The 15919-nt window shown below is 40.4% G+C and overlaps 1 protein-coding gene across 1 annotated transcript in view; it reads left to right on the top strand.

Moving 5' to 3' along the window:
* CPZ (carboxypeptidase Z) overlaps positions 1–14632 on the top strand; it is a 37126-nt gene extending 22494 nt beyond the window's left edge. Inside the window, exons 7-11 of the mRNA XM_009958942.2 lie at positions 4298–4456; positions 8342–8477; positions 9566–9705; positions 12382–12481; positions 14277–14632. Of these exons, the coding sequence (XP_009957244.2) occupies positions 4298–4456; positions 8342–8477; positions 9566–9705; positions 12382–12481; positions 14277–14632 (891 nt within the window). The remainder of the gene's footprint in view (positions 1–4297; positions 4457–8341; positions 8478–9565; positions 9706–12381; positions 12482–14276) is intronic.
* The last annotated feature ends 1287 nt before the right edge of the window (positions 14633–15919 follow it).

A 15919-nucleotide genomic window follows, 5' to 3' on the forward strand; every position in this document is an offset into this window, starting at 1 on the left:
AGACAGCCTAACATTTCTCCCATAGTTACCCCCATCGCTGTGGCCAGCTCTGTCCCAGCTGCATCGTCCTGGTCACCCCAGGATGTCTGTCACCACAGACAAGGGACCAGAAGCCTTGGCACACAACCACCCTCTGACTGAGCACCACCTCAGGGGGTGCAGACCCGGGATTATAAATACAGAATCACAGAATCACAGAATGGTAGGGGTTGGAAGGGACCTCTGGAGATCATCTAGTCCAACCCTCCTGCTAAAGCAGGCTCACCTAGAGCAGGTTGCACAGGACTGCATCCAGACGAGTTTTGAATATCTCGAGGGAAGGAGACTCCACAACCTCCCTGGGCAGCCTGTTCCAGTGCTGTGTCAATGTGAGGTGGAACTTCCTGTGCTCCAGTTTGTGCCTGTCGCCTCTTGTTCTGTCCCCTCTCCTGCAAATCTTTTCTTGTTTGTGAAGAATAAATTGAAATAAGGTGGTGGTCCAATGATTCATTCCTCAGAGCACCAAAGCTCAGGGAACCTCTGGATGCTTTCCTGACCCTAAAGTGGGTCCTAACCTAAACAACATCCAAAGCATCTCCAAATCCATATGCTTTGAGAACAACTGAGGGAATCAATTTGCCTGTGACCTGGATGGCACGACAAAATCTGCTTACAGACTGCAGTTTCACATGGTTCAGAAACCTGGCAGTAAGAGGTCTCACAGCCTCGCATCCTTCTCCTCCACCGGTGGTATCACAGGATAGCCAAATCAGCTCTCCTATAATGAGCTTCAATTTTGTCAGGCCAATGAACCCGTGGCTCTTACAGTAGTCGGCTTTGTGCATGAAAAAGCATTAGATTGGATGTTTCAACACCAGCCTCTCAGCTTTCATTTACTTAATAGTGTTTATTACCTGCCTTATTAAAGTAATTATCTGAATATTGCAGGGCATTGTAGAGAGATCAGAAAATGGAAAGCAAGGTCCCAGCCAATCCCATAAACTCAGGAGAGCTCCTGCCTCCTTGTAACCCTTGCTGTACAATGCATTTTGTTCTGCATTATTACAGATTATTGCAGTAAGTGGTCTGAGGGCTCAGACGGAGAGACTTCAGGCCTCACCTGAAATGAAGCCTGTTAAATTGGCTTTCAAACAGAATTTGGAAGTCTGTGCCAGTGGAGGCTGGCATAGTCCTTAGGAAAATTAATCTGGTTGGTTCAAAAAGGGAAAAAAGAAATCTTTGAAAGCCATGGCGACAGTGACTAACTGCAGTATAATTGACAGAAGTGAGATTCATGTTTAAAAAGTGTAGTGGCCATTCCATGCACTTACACAGAAATAATTTAGCTGTTTTCTAATTGTGCCCCAAATTGTTCTTGTGAGATGGATACTTTAAAATTGATCTCCTCTGACTAAACAGCATGAGCCCTGGTGAAAAAAAAATCAAAACCCACAAAACCCACATCAAAGGAAAAGTCTATGAATAGTCAAAGGCCAGAGTGACACAGATAGCATCTGCTATCATCCGGTGGAGCTGAACCAGGATGTACACTTTTCAAAGCCTTAATCACTGTACATGACATCACTGAAATACTATTAGGATAAAAACAGTGACATTGAAACTCCTGATTTTCCACAACATTCGCTTCAATAAGACGTTGGCTCTGTGACGCAGCAGTGTCTTGTGCCTCATGCAGGTATCTAGTGAGCAAGTCAGCTAATCACGGGGAGGGACTGAATTTAGGAGCTCTCTAAATAAAACTGTGCATTTCGCCCTTGCCCACTGAATTGCAGAAGCAACTCAAAAATCTTCTTATCAAGGCCTGAGACTGCTGTTTGAAAACAGGGCTGATTCTGGCATCAGGGACGCCCTCTCTGGCTGGGCAGCAGGACCTGGGGCAGCTGCAGACAGGGCAGGGAGCTGCTGAGATTTTGGGGCAGCGTCCTCCTCGGGAGTGCTTGTGCTGTGGGGCCTGGAGGGCGCAGGCTTAGTGCCAGGTCCCCATGAATCCCCAAACATGAGTCCATGGTGCAGGCATCGCCACTTGCAGCCCCTTACAAGCCACCCGGGGTCTTCTGCTCCTCAGAACAGACGGGCTGAAAGGATGCACATAGCACTTTCAGGGTTCAGGTGAGAGTGGCTAGTTCAGTCCCAAATTCTCTTGGGATAAAGGTCGGTATCAGTCCATCCCAGGGCACCACACAAAGACCAGAAAAGCAAATACTTTGACTGTTGCAGTCCAAGTTTTTTGGACACTGCCAGGTTCCTTGTCATGAAGTATGGTGGGCTGATTTCTTCTCCCACCTCTGTGTTGTGTGAGTGGGTGTGTGAGACTGCAAAAAGCACAGAGCGTTTGTCCTTTCCTTTACTGCCTTTTCAAAAATGTTTTTCAAGTCATACCCTTCATGAAAACTCTGTGTCTAATCTTCCCAGTCATGCAAAAAAAACTTGGTTAGGTTTCTGGTGTGCAAAGTGCATTCTGTGTGTTCCCAAGCTGGTCAGACTTCACCTGTTACATCACATCTTACACTTCAGTTGCCTCTTTATAATATCAAGGTTGAAAGGGTTGCAACACAGAGATTCATAAACTACCACTAGGTCTATAGATAAAAAGGACCTGGCCTGTTTCTCCTGAGGACAAGTGGCACAATCTGACTTGTGTCCATATGCTACCACAAACTACTGATTTAATAATTCACCTTACAGCAGTGAGAACCCTCAGGTTCCTTTTTCTTCCCGAGTACAAGGTACAGCCTTTTCAAATAGCACAGCTGCAGTGGCTGGAGGCACTAGTTCAGCTCAACAACTACAAAATGGCATTTCAAGGAAACCTGAAAACTAGCAGGACTCAGTTAATAACTATGGCACCTGAAAGGAGGTAGCCTCCTGCCTAGGTCAGGAATGGGCAGGGTGAGATCTTCTTAAATCATTCTAGGTAAAACTGTATTTAGACATGGCTTTTTCCCTTTGCTTTCTACTTCATTGCTGGGAGCTGTAATACATCCATGGTGCATCTTTGTTTCACAGTATTTTTCTCTACTCCACACCTAATTTTGTGTTACCTGCTGCATCCCCAAAGCTATGATTTACCAATAGCAGAATAGGGACTGATCCAAAGAAAACAGAAATTACTATTAGTGTAACCCTAATGTATAGGTCTTTAGGTTTTTTTGTTTGGTTTGTTTTGTGTTTGTTTGTTTGTTTTGTGGTGGTTTTTTTTTCCTGCACACTGCTGACTTGATTCACTGTTACTAGTCATTAGCCACTCCGGGATCCCAGCTGTCTGATTTTCTAATGACTGATGGAATCAAAGCAAAGGGTGACAGGCAATGTTAGAAGCCCTATATAGATGCTGGACTAAGTCCATCAGAACAGATCTTGCCCAGTTTTTAAAACCTGCATCTCTGCACTTGTGCAAAGCAGAGTCCGGATTAGCAGCCTCTGCCCTCACCCACTTTTCCCCTGGTAACGTCACAAGCCGCAAGGAAAAGAACCTCACCTCCTCCAAGGGCACTGGTGTGTGTCTGGTCTTGCAGGGACCGGCCACCAGATGACACTCTTACCCCTAAGAATTAACTAACATCGGAGCAGGTCCGTGAAATAGCTCCTCGGAAAAAGGGGATGAAGGAGACTCCTGCATGCCGGGAGGAGGTGAGTGTGCCTGAGTATCTTTGTGAGCCTGGTAGCTGCTCCCTTGGCCACTGTTACTCAGCACGGACTGTCAGAAAGACAAATTTCGTGACTTATCTGCAGCAGTTCACTGCAGGTAAACTGCAGTCATTGCTGTGCTTTATACACATTAGTTTTCATTTATTTGCTGATGAACCTGGACCAAAGGATAGCAAACAATACCATGTATTTCCAACAAGTCCTGAGAATTACAAATTAATACCCCATTCCAGTTTACCCATCGAAAGTCAATCCTGCTGATTTAGAAATGAAATTAGATAAGGAGTTTGTGTTGCAAGTAGTGGTACAACATCATAATTTTTCAAGACAAAAACGACCATCATCACTTTGAACTGCTGAAGATGTCACTGTAATAAAAAGTTATTCTTGTGTCAAAGTTTCTCTTTCTTTTTTTTTTTTTTTTTTTTTTTTTTTTCAGATTTTCCACAGTGAACAGTGTGTCTCCTCTGTTCCGTGGAGCAAACTGATGCTCTTCCCCCATTAACCTTTGGGATGGAAGAGCCAAAGAGCCTCAGCATTCTCCTTTCTGACATGGACCCTTCTCTGGTGGGCTTCATCCTGCCCAGGATCAAATCCCTTCGGGGCTGCATTTCTACTCACAGCTTTTTTTTTTCTTCCTGCATTTCAGGTGGCCCCTGAGACAAAAGCAGTCATGAAGTGGTTGAGGTCTATCCCATTCGTGCTCTCTGCCAGCCTCCATGGGGGCGAGCTGGTTGTGACCTATCCTTATGACTATTCAAGGCATCCTATGGAAGAAAAAATGTTCTCCCCTACACCTGATGAGAAGGTAATATCGTTTTTTCAGGGTCAGCGCGTTGGTATGGTTTCCATGTGTGGAACTAAGGAAACTTTTTCTTTTAACAAGTAACAAACTTTGATTTATTTAGATTTTATATGTGTGTGTATATGTGCGCATGTATGTGTTAAATATGTAACAAATCACACGTTTATATATATAATATGATTTATACACTTATTTAATATGCTTTAAAAATAGAGGACCGTTTACACACTATCAGCTTGATCTGTAAAGATTTACCCATGTTTTATGAGGCCAAACATGATTTCACAAGGCACAGCTTAGGAAAAGCCAGGCTTTTACTATTTAAAAGGTGTGATATTTTTACCACTGATTTCCAGAAGAAAAGGAACAAGCCTGACTAACAGCAAAATATGTGAGGCAAAAAAAAAAAGGCCGGCTGCCATATGGTGGCAGCCTTGTAACATTTATTCCGGGTCAGATGAACGGGAATGGTTTTCCTCTCTCGTGCCTGGAAAGATCCCCATTTGGGATTCACTGTAAATCTTCTGTGAAATTTTTTGCCATCTTTCCTATTTCCCTTTGGTTTCCTCGATCTAGTATTCATTGCCGACATGCCCACTAGGAGAACAGCTAGCTTTTCAGCCTTCTAGCGTACGTTAAAATTGTCCCTGACCTCTTAAGAAAAAGTGTTTCTGTATACAACAAACAGCAGTTGAAAATGGTCAGAATTTGATCTTTGACTTGAAGCATCTTGGACCATATCCCTGTGCTGACTTCTAAAGTGGCAGTTCTCACAAGCATAAATATTTAAATATTTATGACTATTAAACATTTTCTATATCATTCCATTTCTTCTGAGCCATACGATACCTACTATGTGTCTATGACAATGATTTAGTAGTAAACTAAATTAGGCACTGCGCAGTAAAAAGCCCACGTAAGAAAGGACTAAGGGAAAGCATAAACCTGTGCACTTATATCCCATCTCCTGGGCTAGGGATATCCTGATTTATACGTAGCTGGTGGAGGAATATGGCTGTGTGCGCCTTACCAAGCAGTTCACCTGTGGGACAGAAGGACAGCAGTGGCTGTATCATCTCCAGTCAGGGACAACACGTGTGTTTTAAGTGAAACAATGCAGTCACACAGACAAAGTGCTCCATCCCAATGCAGTGCACAGCTGGGCAAGTCCTAATGGCCCCCCTGGTTTGTAACAGTGTAAGACTCATGCTGGTGACTGCTGCATAGTCGGTATCTGCAAAGCCTGGGAATTAAGCTACAAACTTGGAAGTTTGAAACGTACAGGGGAGGGCTGGTGGTGTCCTCAATGAAAACCAATTTTTCAAATGAGTCAGCACAGGAACCTTAACATCACTATCAGTATCACTTTAAATTTTACCCAGAAAGCTATAAAACCTGTAGCTGTGAAGTGACCTGCATTTAAGTAATGTCATCTGCAGCTGCTGCTGCCAGGGAACCTGCATCCTGAAATACAGCAGCTTGTTTTAGCTGCCATGTATTAGCCATAACCTTTGTTCTGGCAGCGACCTGTCAAATTTGCGGTACAAGGGGAAACGGGGCAAGTTTGCACCCTTGGCTGCAGCTCAGGGTGAAATGCTGCAGTGCAGGTAATAGCCAGAAATTAAAAAGTCAAATTCTGTGAAGTATATTCAAACTGGGTTTCCCTGTTTGAAAATGGATCTGGGTGCTACCACCTCCCTGTGACCCTCATGGTGTATGTGCGGTAGCACGAGGATCCTTTTGGCACCTGCTCCAAGACACTGTGGATTTCAAGCCTCTTTCGCCTTCATCACAGCCTGGGCTGGTACCTGCTGAGACCAAGGCATCTCAGAGCTGGACCATGGCCTTACACTCACATTCTTGCATCTGGTTCAGTCCACTTGACCCAGAGCTTTTCCATATTTTGGCTTTTGTGGAGACTGATGTTTTTAGCAGGCTCTTGTTGCTTTGTGTTACACAAGAAGCTGGATTGATGCCTGTGCTCACCGGAGCAGAAAGGTGCACATCAAATCAAGTTCGCTCCCTTTGGTGAATGGAAACACTCCCTTCCCTCCCCCTGAAATACCCAACCTGTGACAGTCCATACGGTAAAAGTGCTGGCCAAGGTAACAGCACTGACCTCATTTTACCGAATGAAGCATCACGCTTCCAAAGTCACAAGGATTCCTCCGTGGTTTTTCCCTTTTTGTTCCACTGTATTACACCTAAATGTCTAAGGGTTTTTGAGGTCCGTGACTAGTCAAGTATTAGCTGCTAAGTGATAATAAACGTATTGCTATCTGAGCAGATTTTGACTTATTTTTTAAAAAGTTACCTTTTTTTTTTTTTTAAATCAAGTTCGCTTGATTTTGGATTTCTTACTTTGTCTTCTCACTACCACCCATCTTTGTTCACTTGCATTGGTGGCCAGGCAAAAACCTTGTACCTCTTGGTATAAAAAAAGAGAAGAAAGACTTGGTCACTGGAAATAAAACATCTGCAGATGTCTTTGGGAAAAGTGAGGACTCCTAAGTCACATAGGCACCTTCTAAACTTTTAGCAAATATCTTCCACGGAAGATTCACAACTGGGACCCAGATTCCTATGGAAATTAAAGATATTGGGCCTGGCCCCAAACTACTGGCAGTAAAAGTTCTTCTTAACATATTTAACTAACATCCATTTCTTTCCAGCAGAACTTTGAAGGAAACTTAATTGTTAAAGGAGCAATACTTAGACACACAGAAACTCAAGGGAAATGCAAAAGCATTTTATAATGAGTCAGGATTTTTAACGTCTGTTCATCAGAAGTATTTTGGTAAATTGTCTTTACACTTATATAACAGTCTCTTTCCACCTTTCCTTGATCACCTACCTGATCCCATAATTGGCGCAGCTTTGCGATTATTAGAAACATTTGTAAATATTAGATCAAAGTTGTGTACTTGGCCATTTTGGTCTTTAACTTTGATGATAACATTACGGATAAAGTTTTAGGATCACTTCTAAAAATAAGATTTTAGCCACCCAACTTCTTGCACATGTTATCTCAAGCAATATGCAATGAAACTCATGATGCTGAGTAGTAGAATCTAATAGCATCTGACAATTGCTGTAGTTTCAATGTTGAAATCTGAAATTACATTTTTTGTAGATGAGGTTCAAATAAACAAAAAGGCGAGGGAGGATTCCTGTACAAAGTTGGAAGAAACTTTGGAGAAAAATGGCAGGAACCTGATTCAAAGAAATGATTTCTGCAGATCACTGCTGTTTCTTCTGTCTTCACTACATGTACCTGTCACTTTTCCTTTCTGGGTGGTGACTCCTCTGTTCTTCATCAGTATCAACACTCCTAGGAAATCAGTGGTGACATCCTCCATCACCACATCCTATCCTTTGCTTTTTAGGGATGGTTTCTGCCCCACAAAGAAGCAACTGTCGTTGAGATCAAACTGGCAGGTTGTGCTATGTGAATGATAAGAGCAAAGCAAGTTGACACTGTCTATTTTAAACAGCAGCAGCCAATACGAAGATCTAGTTGGGCTGAGGCTGGTGTAGGTATTTTTGAAAGGGTAAAAATAGCAAAAGCCAAAACATAATGGGAAGAGCTAATTTCAGCTTTAGGACATGGGCCTTGGAGTACAACCAAACAAGCCTGCCCCAGATGATAGGTTGAAACCACGTATCGCAAAATCCACTGGTATTTAATGTTGTCTCTGGCTAAATTGCAGCGAAGGACCTTGGAGAAGATGAGAAGTTAAAACTTCCTGGCAGAATACCCTTGCACCCTCCATCAGCCTCGAGGACACAGGGTGGCTCATTGTCTGGGCTGGCAACAGCAAAAGTTGCAAGCAACGACAGTGTTTACAGTTTGTAAAAGCAAATGTATTTCACATCCTTTTGTTACAGATGTTTAAAATGCTGGCTAAAGCCTACGCAGATGCACATCCAGTCATCTCGGACCGATCCGAACTTCGTTGTGGTGGAAATTTTGTAAAACGTGGAGGTATTATAAATGGTGCTGAGTGGTACAGCTTCACTGGAGGTAAAACCACTTTACCATCATATCAAGTGAGGTAAAACCTCTATATGACCTTTATAAGACACAAGGGTTTGAAAGAAATAATTTTGTTCATCTCAGTTTGCTTTAGGTCAGACCCCTGTAAAACATAACTTGTAAGGGATTTAAGTAGCAAAATGTACATCGGTAACATTTGTATTCAGATACCATGGGATGTAGTCAGCCCTGATGTGACTCGAGGAAAGTTAACAAGCTATACAAGGGTCAAATTTGTTATTATATATAATATTATTCTAGTTTTCAAATCTGAAATGTAGAAATAAATGCCTAATGCTATGCTCTCATTCCTTAGCAGCGTGAATTTGGATCCATCTTGCAGACTATGCAAGTGTTGCTTTTTCAATCTGTTTAGAGAAATTCTTTCTCACGGAAAACTACAACAGAGACAAACATCCCATTCATTTGTACTTAGGTTGCTAATTTGATTTCACCAATAACAGTATTTAGTTTTCTACAGGATTCTTGAAACACTGGCATGGATGAAATATCAGTGTTCATAAATTTTCAGCAGTGCTTCTGTTGTGTTTTCAAATAGGACTCAGCTGGATCCCCAAATAATTATGTTGAAACCAGGCATTTAGAAAGCTTTGGGGCATGAGTGAGAATTAGGTTTAAATATCTTTGGCTAACATTCTTCTGAAAATTATATCCAATGCCTTTTGTACAGAAACAGTTTTGAACATACTGATGGCAAAAGGTCACCTCCTTGCTGGTGACCCTTTGCAGTCACCTCTGATACAGCCGATTATCCAATTACCGTGATTAACCAATCCTTATCTTTCTATCACTACTTGTTGGTCAGGTGAATAATAATTTAAAATGATGCTTTTTCACTTGAAAGAAGTGTCATTGTCAATAGTTAATTCATAGTTGAAACCAGTTGTAGAATTCTGAAGTTGTTGAATACTTTTTATACATTGGTCATGCACACTCTTTAAGATATATTAATCCAGACCCAGAGGGACTGCATTCATCTGACTGCAACAGCAAAGCTCCAGCTGAGGGTTACATGGCTTCTTCATGACCTCTCTTTTTTCTTTTTCAACTTACAGGTATGGCAGATTTTAATTACCTTCACACGAATTGCTTTGAAGTTACCGTGGAGGTAGGGTGCGAAAAGTTCCCTTTGGAGGAAGAACTGTTTACAATCTGGCATGAAAACAGAGATGCCCTTCTGAATTACATGGAAATGGTATGCCTCTGCTTTTACAGACCTTTGTGCTTACAGTTTTTCTTCTTCATTCTTTGTCAGTATTAGTTTCTTTACTGTTTCCCTAATTAGTTATCGAGATAGCACCGACTCAATCATCACACTCCACCAGGGGCCCCTCAGTTTGTCTAGCAGGACACACAGATAATATTTTGCCTATATTGCAGGAAGGATGGAGATTGAGAACTGTAAAGGCCTTGAAAACACTGAAAAAGGGAGTTGTCTGTAAACATTTTGTGCAACATTATAAATCAACTGTCCAAAATTTAATGCTAGAGAAAACCCACATACTCAGAAAAATACGGATCAAACTTCCTCTTGAAGAATAAACCAACAAGAACTGCTTTCCAGAGAGCTTTTTTTTTCTTTTCATATTCCACATTTGTGGCCCAGAGCCTACTGCATGGTAGCAGGACAATTAGACTCAGCTAAAATGGGGAGGTTCTAAGTCTCTTGCTAGAAATGCCATTTCCACACTTTTCAGCTTGATTTCTTTACAAAAGTAGTTAAAAAAGATCTGAAGCCTGATCTTCTAAAGGAACAATTGTGTGTCTATGAGCATTAAAACATGCCATTCAAAAGCCATTTTTAATAATAAGTTTAAGCTCAGCAAAAACAAATACCTCACTGACAATAAGTAAGTGAACACAGAAACAGAAGTTGCTCATCTTTGTCTCAGCCATTAGTAGATTAGCTTTCTGTCATGCCTTATTTTGATAGAGTACACAGCAATTTAAAATTGTTAGGAGTGTTTTTATGGCCTTTCTAAGCAACCTCTTGCTACTTGTGGTAAGTATTATCATTCAATAAAGTCTACAGTACAGACCACCAAACTCATTTCATTTTACAGCTGTCTGATGAAAATGAGTTTTAGTGAATCCAAATGGAGCTGGGTTAAATCCATATATATTGCAGTTGAAGTCTTCAAGATGTAAAGATTTTTATAGTGTGAGATAGTGTAGAAGTCTATGCCGGAAAAGCTTTTTGAGTAAACGCAGGACAGTAAGCAAAACAACTTTGTAGATAAGGATGACTAAATTACTCCCGATAAGGATTAAGTCTGCCATAACCAATTCAAGCTTTTCTTATTCTGATATACACCAGGCTGTTTGGTGTGCATACAAATCTGCTTGGCTTAACACACAGAAGTAGAATTCATTTTCATAAATGCCGGTCTCTTCTCCCTGTCAGAAGTGATATCAAAACACTCTCCCAAACTTATGTGTCACAGACTCAAGGAGAAACAAAACAGTATATTTACTAGAGCAAAACAAACCAACATTGTTAAAGAAATTTCAATTTTGTCATTTTTATCCCATCATGTTGTAATTGCAAAATTATTATTGAAGTTGGATGAGGTCATACTACTTTGAGTATGTCTACACCGTAAATGAAATTCGGATCTGAGATGACTCTTCTGACCAGATTTACTAACTATCCATATGATAAATCCTCAAGTCCATGCTGAAAAGCAAATTGCGGTACTTCATCATAATAGTTCTTAAGGGACAGTTTTCAAGTCCTTATACTGAGCTGTTCCTAAACTCTCCAGTGAATAGCTCCACTCAGCGAGGAATGACTGTTTAACAAGAGCAGTGACAACACAGGCTCACCTTAAATAAAAAACTACTGTCACTAGAGTTGACCTTCTTTTTCCAGCTTCATATTATAAATTACTGTAAAGTTGGATATTTTAATGTTTATATTTAAACATCTCTGTATTCCAATAGAAAAGCAAATATATTTTTCCAATGTTTTGGAGCTTTGTTCTTTTTTTATATTCTTCTTTTGTGATAAAGGATAGTGGGGAGGGAAAAAATGAGAGGAAAAGAAAGAGGAGGGGGAAGTGAAGTGAAGAACAGCTCAAGCTGATCATAGCAGTTCAGGGGAAAAATCAAACTGGAATTACTTTTCATTTTAAAAAGTCATACAGAGTTTCCAATAGAATATGTTTTCATTTTGGAAGGCTGCAGAAAAAGAACCTTAATAGATTTAATGTTTAAATACTTGGATTTTTTCCTGTTTTGTTCTATTCTATTGAACTTCAATCATAGTGAGCTGTTTGTGCACCTCCTGGTATGACAGAATTCACATCAGTCTTTAGTGTGTCACCAAGCACATTTCTCATCAGCTCAAGCAGCTTGGTTCTGTGCTTGTAGAGAAGGGAAAAAGGATATTATACACACTGCTATCATGACATTCTGACATGTAGTGAAGTGTAGGCAGCAGAGCGATGATGAGTCCCAAGTAGCTGAAGTGATGCCTTCTCGTTGTGTATAGAGCATCAAATTGTTTTTTAAAGACTAAACTTTTCATTTCTTTGTGGTTTTGGATCTAGGGCAGAGATTCAGAAACAGTCTTTAAATACTATGGTCAGATCATGAGGTGCCAGTGATCTGTGCCGAGAAGGGTCTCTCAGTGCAGAGCCACATACCTAGCCAAAAAAGTTCTTGTTCAGTTACCCCTCTCCTTCAGCCCTCTTAGAGCTCCCAAAATAGAGGATGTGATCTGAAGGGGCATTAGTGCCTGAGAGCCTCTATAATGAGTTGAACCTCTTGAAAGTTGTTTCCTGTCTACAGGGGTTTCCTTGTAGAAGGTGAGGAGGTGCTACTGTAATAAATTACTCTCATCTAACTTTGCTTTGCTTTGCTTTGCCAGGTTCATCGGGGGATAAAAGGAATTGTGTCTGATAAGTTTGGCAACCCAATAAAAAATGCTCGTATTTCAGTCAGGGGCATCCAGCATGATGTCACTACAGGTAATATTTTTAGTTCGAGCTTTTTCCTGGGGCAGGGTGAAAGCACTGAGAACTTAACTGGCAAAAGTCTTGTCATATTTGATAGAAATGGCACCTTAATGGAGAACTGAAGGCTCAGCTGTGTGTTTCTTTCTAGAGAAACAAGAGAGAAGACATGTCAAACCAGCTGTTGAGTTTGTCATGTCTCTGGGATGACATAGTCCTTACTGTTAAAACTTCCACCTGGAACTGTCTGCCGTTCATCAAAGCCAATGTGTCTTCAACAAGATTCAGAAATCAACCTTTATGTTTCATGTTTGGGGGAATATGGCAATAGCCCTGCTCGGGGGCTGTAACTAAGTTTGTGGAGGTGCGGAGCCCTGATTAGTTAGCTGAAATATGGTGAGCATGTGGTGTAGACATTAGAGTAGGATTCACACTGACTTTAACAACTGGAATAACGGTAGTGATTGAAGGGCCTGCAGCCTTTTTTGCTCATGTGGAAAAGCATAAATATATGAAATTTTTGCACAATAGTTGTATCAAATGCAAAAATCTAGGAAGTTGAATTACATTAACTTTATACCTGTCGTTAGCAGGTAAACATGTATTGAGGCATATGCAACTGTTAATTTTCACAGTCATAAAGTTCTGAGCTTTTAGGCTCTCACTGAAATCAATGCTCTCGTTTTATTATTGATTTCAGTGAGAACAGGGTAGGGCATAGGAGTGAAAAATAGAAGACGTGAATAGTAACATTTTGCTCTAATGATAGTTGTTGAATCAATTCGGAAAGCCAGAATGGTTTATAATGTAGGGGATGCTTTCCAGCTTTCAAAAAACTAACATTAGAAGGGATACAATAGTGGAGATGATGCAGATTCTTGAGGCTGGTGGGAGACTCTGGTATGAATTAGGGTCTTTTTCAAACTTCTTCCAAGACAATGGCTTTCCATTGGCAGTGGACATTTAAAGAATAAAGGATTAAATAAAAAATGTGTTTACATTGAAGGAAAAAGGAGTATTTGTTCTTGAGTTAGGTGGGGATAAGAATGTCATATGATTAAATGACTTTTAATTTCAGTTTTAAAAAAGACTGAGAAATTCCATGAGAAAATAATGTTAATGTAACATTAACCAAACTAAGACACTTACCATTCAAAATAAAGGAAATATAAACTGAAGAATAAATATTCTGTTTTAAAACTCCCCGCTTTTGCCTTCAGGCTCTAACCTTCAGCTGGAGGAAATTTGCACCCATTTTACATTAATGGCAATTTATACCAGCTGCATCTCTGACTCCATAGTCTTATGTACCATAATGTCTGCAAACTAATTAAATGTAATATAATAAAAGTAGGGATATCTTAGCTCCTTAGACATTATATATATATATACATATACACACTTATATATATATATTGCAGCCTGGATTCTGCTTTCACTTTCTCAGCTTTCTCATAGATTTAAATTCATTTGAATACTTTGGAGCTATTCCTTGTACCCCTGGGAAAGCAGCATGAAGGAAAGCTTCCCTTCCCTGTGATACAGGCACACTGGTTACTGACATTTTGTATGTGAATTTTAGTCTATCAGCTCCCTAAGGCCAGATTTTCACATTTTTGAGGAGTCTCTTTTTGACATTCAAGTATTTGCATCTGAATTCTTTTCAAAATCTGAGCTGCCCTAACTCTGAGATCCTTTGAAAACACGCCCCTTAAATGCTTGTGCCTGCATGTGTATATAAGTATGTAACTATCAAAGATGCAAGACTAAAAACTAAGCTTGGTTTTGTTGTGCCTTTACCTTTCCTAAGCTGCTGATGGAGACTACTGGCGACTCCTGCCTCCAGGGACATACATAATCAGCGCCCAAGCGGCAGGATACAGCCGTGTTACGAAGAGGGTCACCCTTCCTGCCAAGATGAAACGGGCTGGGCGAGTCGACTTTGTATTGCGACCTGTTGAGGCTTGGCCCAACAAACTCCTTCGCCGGTCGATGGAAGACATGTACGACCCATACGACCCACTGGAACTTTTTGACCCACATGCCCAACACAGGCAGCCCGAGGCTCGAGGTGGGTCACCGCCAGGCAGGGAGAAGCCTTGGTGGTGGTCTTACTTCAGCTCTCTAGACCTGCACAAACCTCTGTGGCTGCTCAAGCAGCACTGAAGGGCATCGTGGTGCTCTGCTCACCTCGCTCCGCTGCCCTTCCACCTGACTGCAGATGCCCTCACTGCTCTTGGCAATATTTAAATCTGTTTCATTTGAAAATACAATGTTAATTCAAGCGCGCTTACTTCTTTTGTTTTCTCTTCACACACAACTGAATATGTTCAAGTGTTTTTATATATTAAAAACAATGGTGCACACCTGTTCAAAGGCCAGGTTTTATGCAGTTTTTTCCTTGGTAATGCTCTGGTCCTTCTGCCCATGTAGTTAATCACTACATTCATTATTTATTAGGTTCTAAGTACCTGAAGGAAAATATTCCTGATCGTTTAATGCATTTTTGTACGTCTTAACACATTAATGGCTATATGCTAAAAACAACTTTCAGAAACATTCAGAAAACTCTTTTCTTTCCTCTTTTTACATTATTTTAGCATATTAAGTTCAGTTCATTAACTCTTCTAATACAGCTCACAATGATTTTTTTTAAAATCCTTTATGTGATACTAGCATTGATTTCAGGCAGAAAAAGAAAATCATTAGGAATTAATGGAATTTGGAAATAAATCTGCATCTGAATAAGTAACATGTCAGTAAGATGAACTGCTCATAGGCAGGTCAGTGTCTATAATAACATATTTTTCCAAGTAAATTTTCAGAAGTTATTCTTTGGAGACCTATGTATTAAAAGTGTTAAATCTTTACAGCCTTCCTCCTTTGAAATCTCTTGCACGATAGGTAGGCACATCAAATCAAGAAAAATGCTTGGAAAGTAAACTCTGTTCCAAGGAGCTGCAATATCCAGTCTTTATGATGTTTAAATGTTAATATAATTTGAACAGTTTTTAATCTGTTAAGCAAATGGATTTTTAATGTATTTCAGCAAAATACTGAAAAATACTTTTACGGGTGGAAATACACACATCCTATGAGGTAGAAAAATACATGAGATAATTTGTGAGGAATTTAGGTTAAAAATGCAACATATTACACCAAGGTTGTTAACATCATGCACTGTTTTAAGTCTATGTACTTGTTAACGAAACTTGTAGACACCAAAACTTCTTTGCAAGACAGTTGGGTAAAGCTAGGTGAATAGAGGTCTTGCAAGATGCTGTCCTCTCTCAGACATCAGATGTAATTTTTTTCAAGGTGTTTCAAAAAAGATCCTTAATTTTTATGAAACCCACAGGCCCACACTTCCTTTTCACTTGAACTGATTAATGGACTCTATATGCTGACAGTATTTCCTCATCTAAATGCCACAGTGTGTGAATAGGGTAATTG

The sequence above is a fragment of the Leptosomus discolor genome, chromosome 4 (assembly GCF_034619465.1).
Source record: "Leptosomus discolor isolate bLepDis1 chromosome 4, bLepDis1.hap2, whole genome shotgun sequence".
Lineage (NCBI taxonomy): Eukaryota > Metazoa > Chordata > Aves > Leptosomiformes > Leptosomidae > Leptosomus > Leptosomus discolor.